We start from the raw sequence: 13,707 nt of genomic DNA, 5'->3' as shown, positions 1-13,707 counted from the left end.
CCCTGTGCTATACAGTAGGTCCTTGTTTATCCATGTAAAATGTTACTTTTAATGATTGTTTGGTATTTTCTACCATTTGGGTTACCACTATTTATTTACTCGATTGATTACTTTTAGATATTATAAAAACTTTAAAAATCTATTTTATACTATGGATAAAAAAAAAATTGTCTTTTAGTGTGTATAAATATCATTATCAAAACAAAACTGTGAAAAAGATTTGGTGGGGTCCAGCCTAGAAACCCACCAGTTTCAAAAGTTGACCTTTCTTTTTAGCCACTCTGATTTTCACCCACTGTGGTGTCTGGGTTCAGCCATGATGGCAGAAATACCAGAGCAGTAGGGTGACTAAGAACTGAATGGTCTCCCTCATTACTGCTTACCTTTAACCTACACCCTACATACCTGGATACTGGTGTGCAGTCTCTGAGGCCCTGCTTGTGTTTTTTACGTCTAGGCAAGAAGGGCTTAATAGTAAGGATGATGAAACCCTGCAGATCTTGCTGGTTAATTCATTTTTCTTGTTAGCACCACTGACCACCACACTGGGCTTCCAGGCCATTTGAACCAAGTGTGAGGGAAGCTTTATGAAGGGAGAGCCAGCATTTCCCATGTGTGTGGATGTTGGAGGTTATCTCTTGGTTGTCTGTTCCTTTTATATTAAGAATATATTTCCTGATATGTATCTTATTGGATATAATATGTTTGTTTGGCAAAATGGAACACATTCATGTATTATTTCCATGAGTCTCTGATTAATAATAGTAGTAGGCAGTGTTCTAGAAGTTTTACATATATTCATTCATTTAACTAATGATGAAATTAGTATAAAAATAATAAAAGAAAAAGGTTAGCACATTTGAAAGTAGTTACCATCATTTCCAAGATGTTAAATATTTATAGGCGACTTTGTTTTACTATGTGCGTTACATTCACAGGGGACTTAACTTTACCATGTACCAGTTGTTATCTCACAGAAGTTGTTATCATTCTAAGCAAAGGTGAAAAATTCAGAATCTTAAGCCAAAAAGATTCTGACATGTGTTGTAAAATTATATCCTACATTGCTGATAACCCAGAGAGGTTCAATAAAAGGTTATAACCAGTTTGAGACTGAGCGATAAAATGAATGGGAGTGAGGGGACAGCAGAAAATGAGGGGATGACACAAAATAAGCTGACCTTTTCTGGTCACAACTGTTGGTTGCAGGCTGACATTTATGGTCACCTAAATCTTCTGAGATTGTTCCTGTTGATATTACAGTACAAGTAATAACTGCATCTCAAATTTAAATTTGGCTTATGACAGGGGAATATAGATTTGTTCAGGATGGGACCAGCATGTAATGGTCCAGGGTAGCTGACCAGGGGAGGATGATAGCCTGTTTTCATTACTGGCAGATTATTAGCTGCCAAATTTTAAGTTGTATGGAAAAGAAACACGTAATATCTCTTCACCCATGTCATTTATTGTTCTTCAGGCTGCGTTTGTGTGTGGGAGGGATCAGGAGATAAGCTGGCCTCCGTGAGGAAATATTCAGAGTTGCCTTTCCTCCTGAGAGAGTAGGGCTGAGCACCCAGGCCGATGAAGGCAGAAGGAGAAAACACCCTTCTCTATTTTCTGTCCTCTCTCTGTCATGGCTTTAATAATCTGCTAATATGGTGTGTGCAGGGCATCCTGGTCCTGTTATGTCTTCTATACCTGATAACATGCCAAGCTCCATGCTAGACCCTGAATATATGCAGATAAATATGGCATGGTACATGTTCTTAAGCAACTTGAGACTTTCCCTGGTGGCTCAGCGATAGAGAATCTCCCTGCGATGCAGGAGACTCAGGTTCAGTCCCTTTGTCAGGAAGATCCTCTGAAGAGGGAAATGGCAACCCACTCCAGTATTCTTGCCTGGGAAATCCTATGGACAGAGGAGCCTGGTGAGCTACAGTCCATGAGTCACAAAAGAGTTGGGCATGACTTAGTGACTAAGCAACATGTTCTTAAGCAGCTTGAGACCTAATAAGGCAGACAGACATGCAAAGAGATAACTTCAATACATATTGTAAATGCTGTATTGGGGGATCTATACAAATTTCATCATCAGGATTTGGTCGTCGTTCAGAAAACCTAATTCATGAGTAGTGTATTTTTTGTACCTTTTAACATTTTATTAAAATACCACTTGTTATTTTAATATCCTTTTTTTTCTGCCTTTTTCCTTTTAATTCATAGGTCTTATTCATACTTCATTGAAGTGTCAATGGATGAACTTGACTGGATCAGAGTGATTGATCATTCACAGTATTTGTGTCGTTCCTGGCAAAAGTTATATTTTCCAGCCCGTGTCTGCAGGTAGTTCTCATGGCTTATAAATGATATTGACGTTTGTCTAAAGAGATACGAATGTTGAGAAACAGATTTCGTTTTCTGTCTCACAGAAGAAAAGTTTTTCAGGGTATCAGCTACCAAATGCATTCCAACTAAAACACTTAGGGAAACTGGAAAATTAAACATCTTAATATTTATAGTGTACTGTGAAACTGTTTTGTACCATGTTTATGTAGTAGACCTGTAAATGGATAAGAAGGGACACTGAGATGTGGAAATGCTTTTTAAATTCCGTTCTATACCTTGAAAGCAGAGCTATTGTTAGTGGGTGCATTCTTTCCACAAAAGCCAGGAGGGATATTTTTGGAGGCTTCCCTGGCAGTCCTCAGGGCCAGGAGATTTTTGGACACCATTGAGTATGTTCTGAATATCTTTGTTCTTTTTCTAGGTCAGTGAATATCAGTGGGATTTGACAGAGCAGGTGTTTGTAAGTGGGGTTGTGTTTGGGGCAAAGGAAGCTGAGCTGGTGGGGCTCTAGACTCACACCCTTCCTTCAACCAGAGCACCTTAAGTATTATTGTTGTTACATATTTTAGCTCCATGTAAGTTTGTTTTTTAAAAAGTATTGATAAACTATTCTAATGTTTCATATTCTTACTTTAGGTATAAGCCATCTTTAAAGCTTTCTTTCTGAAATTCTGTAAAACCAGGATGAATGATGAATTGAGGAGTTGGGAAAAGCGGTTAAAGACCCTTGAAATTCTGTTGTTGTTTTTTTCTGTTGTGCTTTTCCCCTTGGAAATCGCCCTTCATATATCACCCTAACTCAAGAGATCAAAGGCAGAAAGTGATTGGTTTGTTTGGTTAGGTGTGACAAGAGAAGGGAAAGGATATGGTGGGTATAAGCCAGGGAGCATGTGGAGCACGCCTCCTTACCCCCAACCCTAACTCCCCTCCACACCCTTACTCATGTTCCTGACTGACATCCAGTGTGGCTGAGTTGGGGCAGATGGGGCTGGCCCCACAGCATTTACTGTCTTGGTCAGAAGATACCCTTATACTTATTTAACGCATGATCTAACAGTATCAGGCTGAATTCTTATTCCCACCACAGGAACACCACCTTTCAGCCTCTGTTACTGTAACAAATGTTGCCTACATTTTTTTTGGGTATGACCAGACACATTATTGTTACCCAGGAATCCTCTTGTGTGGAAATGAAGAAAATCAATTTCATTTCCCCAAAGAGGAAGTAAAGTGTCTCAGGTCTGGCAGTTGCTCTTTTATCAGAGGGGTTTTGAATGTATTAAAATGAGAAGGACAAGAAATTGAGTGAAGATTCTGTGTCTCAGAACTGCCTAGGGATACTTTGAGAGTGACGGAGGTGCCCCGAAGTGGAGAACGGGATTGAGTCTGCATCAACTCACATTATTATGGTTGTATCAGGTTAAAAAATAAGCAGTGTAACAACCAGAATGTCTGATATGGTCCAAAGACTGTGTTTGTATTTAATTTGAAACCCTAGAAACATGACTTCCAGGACGAATTGTTGTGCCTGTGATACCAGCTATGACAAAGGCCACGTGCTTTACTCACCTGAAAACTCCTGCCTTGTGGAGGGAGACATGTGCCCTCAGTCATGATCTGCGGCTTTTAGAGAATGTAATTCTCTTGTTCACTAGTGGACATTATTTATACTCCCTTTTCCTTATTTTGTCTCTTCTGTGTGGCCTTGCCTTTGTTGTTGGTTTTGTGTGCTGTAGAGCCTGGCCGTATTCGTGATGCTAATTTTTGTCCTGTTACAGCCAGCTCCCAATGCTGGTAGAGAAAACCTGAGCAAAGGTGGTGTTAGAGATAGTGATAACAAGAAAAGGAGGGAGTCCTGTATGCATTTTAGTGAGAAAAATATTTTAATATTTATAACCACTTTAACTTATCATATATTTTAAAATATTTATTTATTTATTCATTTGGCTGTGCCGAGTCTTGGTTGCGGCATGTGGGATCTTCAGTTGCAGCATATGGGATCCAAGTCCCTGAGCAGGGATCAAACCTGGGCCTCCTGCATTGGGAATGCAGCGTCTTAGCCGGTGAGCTACCAGGGAAGTCCTCTTACTTATCATATTACTAGATTCCGTCATAAGCTCTGCCTTTTGTGATAGTTTGGAATTTTGGTAGTATTTTAAAATGAACTTAGTGAGCCCCTATTGATTATCCAAAGATGCCTTGTGCTTGGTGTTTCTTATCTTCACAATCATTTATTGACTACCTAAGCAATGTTCTAAATACACTTCTTGCAGAGACTTTACTGGGCACATATACATTCTTTATTTCTTTAGCAGGTAAGTGTTCAGTTTGCATTATGTTAGTTAATTTGCACATTTGTATGTCACCTTTGTTCTTCAGCGTCCTTTACATGTTTGTCTTATTTCTGATACCAAATTATAAGCTCTTGGGAGTAAGGAGTATGGATTCTAATCTTTTAGTATTCTTGTATGGTATTCAGGCTATGTAGATATGCAGTAGGTACTCTTGTATGCTGTAGGTACTCTGTAAATGCTAGCACGAGTTTAGGGTCAAGGCACTGACCAGGTAACGACAAGAGATTAATTCAGTATTAATATGTATATATTTTCATTGGTGTTTTTTACCCATGTCTTTGTTAAAGTGTATATCTGTGCTGGAAAACTATGGATTGATAAACGCTGTGACAGCAGTGTAAGAAAGTGGTCTGCTCTTTCTTTCTGGTCCCTTTTCAGGAATGCATGGTTGGGTTAAGTGGACTGCTCAATGTAGCCAAAAGCTTAGACTAAGCACAGCCCCCCTAGCCCCCAGCTGGAGATGAAGAAAAGTGACTTGTCAGTTCTCATACAGTTTTCCATATAGTTCAGTTCAGTTCAGTCACTGAGTTGTGTCTGCCTCTTTGTGACCCCATGGACTGCAGCACTCCAGACCTCCCTGTCTGTCACCAACCCTCAGAGCTTGCTCAAACTCACGTCCATCGAGTCGGTGATGCCATCCAACCATCTCATCCTCTGTCATCCCCTTCTCCTTCTGCCTTTCAATCTTGCCCAGCATCAGGGTCTTTTCAAATGATTCAGGTCTTTGCATCAGGTGGCCAAAGTATTGGAATTTCAGCTTCAACATCAGTCCTTCCAATGAACACTCAGGACTGGTCTCCTTTAGGATGAACAGGTTGGATCTTCTTGCAGTCCAAGGGACTCTCAAGAGTCTTCTCCAACACCACAGTTCAAAAGCATTAATTCTTTGGCACTCAGCCTTCTTTATAGTCCAACTCTCACATCCATACATGACTACTGGAAAAACCATAGCCTTGACTAGACAGACCTTTGTTGGCAAAGTAATGTCTCTGGTTTTTAATATGCTGTCTAGGTTTGTCATAGCTTTTCTTCCTAGGAGCAAGTATATTTTAATTTCATGGCTGCAGTCACCATCTGCATTGATTTTGGAGCCCCAAAAAAGTCAGTCACTGTTTCCATTGTTTCCCCATCTATTTCCCATGAAGTGATGGGGCCAGATGCCATGATCTTAGTTTTCTGAATGTTGAATTTTAAGCCAACTTTTTCACTCTCCTCTTTCATTTTCATCAAGAGGCTCTTTAGTTCCTCTTCACTTTCTGCCATAAGGTGGTGGTATCATCTGCCTGTCTGAGGTTATTGATAATTTTCCCGGCAATCTTGATTCTATCTTGTGCTTCATCCAGCCCAGCATTTTGCATGATGTACTCTGCATATAAGTTAAAAAAGCAGGGTGACAATATACAGCCTTGACGTACTCCTTTACCGATTTGGAACCAGTCCATTGTTCCCTGTCCGGTTCTAACTGTTGCTTCTTCACCTGCATACAGATTTCTCAGGAGGCAGGTAAGGTGGTCTGGTATTCCCATCTCTTTAAGAATTTTCCACAGTTTGTTGTGATCCACACGGTCAAAAGCTTTGGCATAGTCAATAAAGCAGAAGTAGATGTTTTTCTGGAATTCTCTTGCTTTTTCTATGATCCAGCAGATGTTGCCAATTTGGTGTCTGGCTCCTCTGCCTTTTCTAAATCCAGCTTGAACATCTGGAAGTTCTCGGTTCACGTACTATCATTACTTTGCTAGCATGTGAGATGAGTGCAATTGTGCGGTAGTTTGAGCATTCTTTGGCTCTGCCGTTCTTTGGGATTGGAATGAAAACTGACCTTTTGCAGTCCTGTGGCCACTGCTGAGTTTTCCAAATTTGCTGGCATATTGAGTGCAGCACTGTAACAGCATCATCTTTTAGGATTTGAACCAGCTCAGCTGGAATTCCATCACCTCCACTAGCTTTGTTCACAGTGATGCTTCCTAAGGCCCACTTGACCGCTCACTCCAGGATGTCTGGTTCTAGGTGAGTGATCACACCATCGTGGTTATCTGGGTCAGGAAGGTCTTTTTTATACAGTTCTTCTGTGTACTTTTGCCACCTCTTCTTAATATTTTCTGCTTCTGTTAGGTCCATACCGTCTGTCTTTTATTGTGCCCACCTTTGCATGCAATTTTACCTGATATCTCTAATTTTCTTGAAGAGATCTCTAGTCTTTTCCATTCTATTGTCTTCCTCTGTTTCTTTGCACTGATCGCTGAGGAAGGCTTTCTTATCTCTCCTTGCTATTCACTGGAACTCTCCATTCAGATGGATATATCTTTCTTTTTCTCCTTTGCCTTTTGCTTCTCTTCTTTTCTCAGCTATTTGTAAGGCCTCCTCAGACAACCATTTTGCCTTTTTGCATTTTTTTTTCTTGGAGATGGTTATGATCACACCCTCCTGTACCATGTTATGAACCTCCGTCCATAGTTCTTCAGGCACTGTGTCTTATCTGTTTTATATGGTACTCAGAACCATCTTCTATCTTATCAGCTTTGTCTTTTTCAGGAAAAGACAATTTCTGCCATACCCATAAATTTCCCTGCCTTCACATTGTCTTCTTGGCTTTCTAGGAAACTCTTCAAGCCCTTGCTTAGAGTTTTTAAATGGTGGAGCCTGGAACTGAACAGAAAACACTAGTAAAAAGTGGAAATACTGAGTGCCCTGGAGATGCTTTAAAATTTTTTTTCTGGCTATTTCTCAACATGGTGCTAGTATGTTGGCAGCTGTGTAATGTTGCTGAAATATGAGAAGACTTGAAAACATGGATGTGAATGTGTGTAGCGGTAGCCTGCATATGGCTGGTAGCTAGAATTACTAGAGGCATCTTGGTGTAAAACCTGAGAGTTGAAGGAGAAGAATAGTTGGCTTGAAAGCCAAGTTCTTAACAATTTACCTGTTGAGAGAGGACAGGAAAGAATGGGTGGCAGATAGGTTTCCTGCTGGAGCTGATAAGAGAAGTGAAAGGAGAATGCAGAGGAGCCAGAAAGGGTATTGAACAGGGTGCAACCTGACAGTTCAGAACATGACACAGGAGGGTTGAACTCAGTTAACACTAAACTGGGCTTCTTTCTTCCTTTCCTTTTGTTTTTAATTATCAAAATGGAAATGTCATTTTATGACATTTTAATTATTAAATTGTAATATAGTGTTAGTTGCTCAGTTGTGTCTGATTCTTTGCAACCCCATTGACTGTAGCCCACCAGGCTCCTCGACCATGGAATTCTTCAGGCAAGAATACTGGAGTGGGTAGCCGTCCCCTTCTCTTTGACCTTCCCGACCCAGGGATCGAACCTGCATCTCTTGCAGGTGGATTCTTTACTGTCTGAGCCACTGGAGAAGCCCAAATTATAGTATAGTATACATTTCAAATACTGATAAAGCCTGCCCTCTGGTAAGGCTGTACTCAGTTTCTACCAATAGCACATAGAAATGCCCCTTCTCTGAACCCTCACCAATGCAGGCATTGTCAACATTTGCCAATGTGATTTAAGATTTGTAAAAAAATTGCCTTATTTTAATTTGGATTACCTTTCTCATCAGTAAAGTAGGATATCTTATAGTACTTGACATTGATTATTTCTCATTTATAAGAAGCCTGTTTTTGTCTTCTGTATATTTTTCTTCCAGTGTGATTATCTTTTTGTTTTTGGCTTGTGAGAACTTTATGTTGATATATGCATCTTGATATATATGTATAATATAATGTATATGTGTGGTATATATATTTATACTTATTTGTATATGTATGTTTTATATGATTATACTTTGGCTATCATGTATGGCACCCCACTCCAGTACTCTTGCCTGGAGAGTCCCATGGATGGAGGAGCCTGGTGGGCTGCAGTCCATGGGGTCGCTAGAGTCGAACACGACTGAGCGACTTCGCTTTCACTTTTCACTTTCATGCATTGGAGAAGGAAATGGCAACCCACTCCAGTGTTCTTGCCTGGAGAATCTCAGGGATGGGGGAGCCTGGTGGCTGCCGTCTATGGGGTCACACAGAGTCGGACACGACTGAAGTGACTTAGCATAGCATCATGTATTGTATATTTTATTATTTTTTACTATTTTATTAGTACTTTTTATCACATGGAATTTTATGTTTAAAAAAAGTAATCAAATCTGTCCCATCTTTTTTATGGTTTCTGGTAATCTGATATTATGTTTAGAAGGGTGTTCCTCACTCCGGCATTAGAATGTTATATTTTTAGAAGTTTTTCTACTTGTTATTTTTATCCTTATATCTAAATATTTAGTCCAGCCAGAATATTTTTCATGTGTATTTTCAGATAGGGAAAGTCAGCTGACTAAGACCATTTATTCAATAATTGTTCTTACCTCACTGGTATGAACATCCATATTTGTCATGCGCTAAATTCTAACATATACTCTACTCTGTTCATTGATTTCTTTGACTGCTAATGAAAGTGTTTTAATCATTGTGGTTTTCCCTTCCTTCCTTTTTCTTCTTCTCTTAGAACTAGAGATAATAATGTGCCAAATGTGTCATGGAAAAAAGGGTGTCGCAGAGCATCTGCTGGCCTTGTCTCTTAGTCTCACTGGTCACAGTAGAGGTCACAAATGATGAAAAACATCTCACTAGAGTGGTTCTGCTTTCACATACAAGAAGACATTTAGGTGTGTTTCACCAGCTAAAAAAATAGATTTTTCTTTATTTATTCTTCTGTATATTCAACCATTACTTACTCATTTCACAAATAACCTCCTACTTTGGGCTATGCATTGTATTAGGAACTGAGGCCATAACACTGAAGAAGACTGCCAAGGTTTCTACTCTCATACAATTTGGGAGGAACAGATATATACTGTAAGAAAACATCTGGTAATTTTAAGTGTTGTTAAAATGGTACTGTGATGGTGACCAGGGTCGAGGAAGTGAGTGGTTATTTAAAATAGGAGATCGTTGAAAGCCCGAGAGGGGAGCTGGGTGTTTCAAGCAGAGATTTAAGAGGATGATATTCTCTGGTCTTTGTTGTAGATATTTGGGCTTTCTTTGGTGTACACTGAATGTTATTCAGGAGTAACTGGTCTACTGTAGGAGGCCTCATTAGATGAATACTAAAACTGTGCTGCTTCTTGGTTTAGGGCACTTTAATCTCTTTTATTGCTACCATACATTCCGAGTCCCCTCTCATCCCTGCCATCATTAGATGCAGCGTAATTTTTTCTACCCATTTTCATTAGATTATACTACCTAACAGTGCTATAGATCTACAAGACATAAAACAAATTAGAAAATAAACATTGCTATTTATGGAAGCATCCTTTCCCTACCATACTAGCATTGTACAAAAGCATGTGCGTCTTCCATTTTTTCTCTTTTGTTCTCCCCCAACCTCATACCTGGCCACTGATGTATTTATTTACTTTTAAAGGCAGACACATTTACATTAATCAGTGGTTCTCATCAGGATGCTTTATAATCATACCTAGAATTATGCTGAGCCTTTATTTATATGATTCATGTCTTCAGAATTCAAGAAATGCCTTATCCAGATGTAAAGGAAGAAGGAACAGTTTTAGTTTTTACAAGTAATCGTTTTAGTTCATACTTTAATAATACTTTAGTTTGAATTGTACCTCCACCTACAACTTTGATATCATAGTTGGACTAACACAGAGTGACCTGTAAGCAGAGGAATGTTCTAAGAGCGCAAAGCAGAATGTAGCCACATGGTGTCACTAAATCATAACAGTTTTACTTGGGGCTGAAGAGAGATTAAAATTGCTTTTTAAAAAAACCATATTTAAATATAAATTGTTCTGAAGTCTGTGATTTGTGAAATAACATGTGAAGCTATTTGTACTGTTTAAGTCTTTCTACTCATGTGGAGCATTAATTATGCCTGAAGTCCGCAGAGGTACGTTCAGGTGCTAGCCAGCCCTTGACTTGTCATCTGCCAAGTATAGCAGATATGTGGGCTTCTGTAGTACAGCTATTCAGTTTCATACAAATAAGTTCTTTTTTTATCTTCCTTTCAAATTTTGAAATAAATAGAAGAATAACTCAAAGGAAATAGATCCATTAAATATTTATAAGGAATCAGGGAGCACAAGAAAGGAGGAGTGAAGAAAAGAGAGAGAGGGTTACAGGACCTCAGAGGAGAGACAGGAGGAGAACAGTCTAACATTTATTGTGTGTCTGTTGTGGGCCAGACACATACTGCTCCTTTATATGATTCTCGTGATAGCTCGAGGAGAGGAACACCACTAACTACCTTAATTATACAAATTCGGAAACTGAGCCTCAAAAGAAGGTGCAGGTCTGTTGGATTACTGTTAGCATCACAGTCCAACATTACCTCTGGACTGAGGTGAAGAAGTGGCCCTGCTTAAGGGTAGGGGGAGACATGGAGCCCTGGACAAGCTCCTGCTGCCTCTTTGGCAGGAGCAGTGTCCGGGAGTGCTGGAATAGAGGGCCTGGGGTGGCCACACTCTGCTCATGCCGGCCATAGTCCCCGTCGTGACAAGGGTACTGAGGAGGAGGAGGAGGCAGAACAATTTCCTCTTTTAAAATGCCCCAAAGGGAGTGTGGCAATCCTTTATGTGTGTTTTGTCAGTTTTTCAATAGACCTTTGAATTTTCCTGCCCCTTAGTTCTCCATGAGATGATTTTAGGCTTTATTATTATGGAGTGCAGCTGACGTTCTTAACTCTTGATTTGTTTTGCTTCAGCTGTGTTTAGAAACAAGTTTTGTATATTACAGAATTTCTCTTCACAAGATCTTTTTACATCTTGAATTGCTTCTTTTTTAGTTGATGAATTTTATGTTATTTTCACTTAGGATCCTCTTATTAGGCCAAAAATATTTTCCACTGTGTTTTGTAAGACCTTTGAGACATGGCTATTTGTGCTTAAGTTTTTCAATTGAATCTAGGCTTTTTGTTTTTGTTTTATTTAGTTTAAAGGATAATAACATGTTGAGCTGCTTTTGTGTATAGTGGAGGAGTTGAAACATGAGAAAATAGAACAGGAAAATACAAAATTTTCCTTTGAATTTTATCTTATAATTTTAGAGTATATATTAGCATCTTTTGATAAGTGTGAGATGATGTTAATAACACCAATGACCTGTCATTACTGCCGCAAACAGCCATTGTCTGTTTTTTATTCTGGAAGGGCAAGAACTATATTTGGTAGTAGTACAGTTGCTTCCCAAGCAATTTCAGGATTAAGTTCAGATAGTACCTCCCTAGTCGATCATTAAACATCTTTTTTTCCCCTTGTTTTCCCTCTGCTTGTTGTACTGTGCTTAGTCGCTCAGTTGTGTCTGACTCTCTGCGACCCCATGGACTATAACAGCCCGCCAGGCTCCTCTGTCCATGGGGATTCTCCAGGCAAGAGTACTCGAGTGGGTTGCCATGCCCTCTTCCAGGGGATCATCCCAACCCAGGGATTGAACTCAGGTCTTCCACATTGCAGGTGGATTCTTTACCATGTGAGCCATTCTCAAGGGAAGTCATTCTCTTTCCTTAATTATACTCTGTTACTTATAGGACTTACTCATCAGACATTCATCCAAGGAACAGATATTTATTGAATGCCTGTTGTATTGCAGGCACTTAGTTTAGGTTCCAGCATAAAAGGATGAACAGGACACAGTTGCTGCTCTCACAAACTTCATGATATAATAAGAGTGACAACTTTCTAACGATGGATAAAGTAAAATGTCATTGGTACAATAATAGGTGTGTGTGTGTGTGTGTGTATATATGTTATTCTAGAACATAGTCATGGGAGGTCCTACAGAAGAGAGAATATGGACAAAGGGATCAAGAGATTGAGCAGGAAAAAGTATGGGAGAAAGGATGCTCTTTGTTCTTTTGCCAAAGGCAGAGTCTGCAGTGGACTTGGTCAAATCTAAACTCTTCACCCATAGCTCTGCATCACAGGGCCCTTCTGCTTCTCTTGCTGCTTTTTGGTTCTTAGTATAAATTCCGATTTTGGTCTCACCAGTCAAAATCATCTATTTAATGGGAGTTCCTTGGCAGTCCAGTGGTTTGGACTCTGAACTTTCACTGTTGAGGGCCTGGGCTCAGTCCCTGGTTGGGGAACTAAGATCCCACAAGTCATGCAGTAAGGCCAAAAAAAAAAATTATGAATGTGCCATCTCCTTATGTGAATGTGCCATCTGCTTCTGCCTTCTACCTGTGTCCCTAAGCTCAGAGACCATACATGACTGACACTTCTCTTCTCATGTGACCCTGTATAACTGTTTCAGGTATCTGGGACTTGCATTTAGTTTTGTTTTGTTTTTAATTTCTTTCAACAATACTAGAAGATTCCCTATGAAGAACCATAAACTAGATTAATTTTCACAAAGAATATTCAGAGAATAGTAAAAATTCCCAAGAAGTAAAGGAAAAAGAATCCCTCTTTTGGAGCCAGGATTTGAGTCAGTGTGTCTTTTGCTTAGAAAAATAAGGCACTTTTGTAGGTACTTTGTGTTGGGTATATGCTGTCTATAAGGAAATTGACCGAGTATACCAGTTCTCCAATTCGAGATCTCCTTTTAGAATATACTGGGTTTGGCCAGAAAGTTCGTTTGTTTGTAAAAACCTGAACAAACCTTTTGGCCAGCCCAGTATTTTGGCACTGTACTTTCCCCGCACTTATTTATGGGACTTAGGAAATCCTGAATCAGGAACGCAGGTATTGAACTGTTGCGCATGGGACTGGGGGTCTGTCAAGGAGAAAACAAGGAAGGACTAGAAGACAAAGTCATCTGGGACTTTAAGTCTCCTTTATATGAGCCAGGTGCCTCCTGCATAGGAAACAGAGGCAAAGGGGAGCTATAGAAATGAGCGCTGCTGCTGCTGCTAAGTCACTTCAGTCGTGTCCGACTCTGTGCGACCCCATAGACGGCAGCCCACCAGGCTCCCCCATCCCTGGGATTCTCCAGGCAAGAACACTGGAGTGGGTTGCCATTTCCTTCTCCAATGCATGAAAGTGAAAA

At 39.8% G+C, this 13,707-nt stretch overlaps 1 protein-coding gene across 2 annotated transcripts in view; it reads left to right on the top strand.

Annotated features, from left to right (window-relative positions):
- The window catches only part of BTBD9 (BTB (POZ) domain containing 9), a 411,775-nt gene that overhangs the window by 55,417 nt on the left and 342,651 nt on the right, over positions 1–13,707 (top strand). For both annotated transcript variants that reach the window (XM_010848690.1, XM_010848691.1), the window contains exon 6: positions 2,227–2,346. In XM_010848690.1, coding sequence (XP_010846992.1) covers positions 2,227–2,346 — 120 coding nt within the window. The remainder of the gene's footprint in view (positions 1–2,226; positions 2,347–13,707) is intronic.

Source organism: Bison bison, unplaced genomic scaffold (assembly GCF_000754665.1).
Source record: "Bison bison bison isolate TAMUID 2011002044 unplaced genomic scaffold, Bison_UMD1.0 scf7180017864270, whole genome shotgun sequence".
Lineage (NCBI taxonomy): Eukaryota > Metazoa > Chordata > Mammalia > Artiodactyla > Bovidae > Bison > Bison bison.
This window is presented reverse-complemented; position numbering and strand designations above follow the sequence as displayed.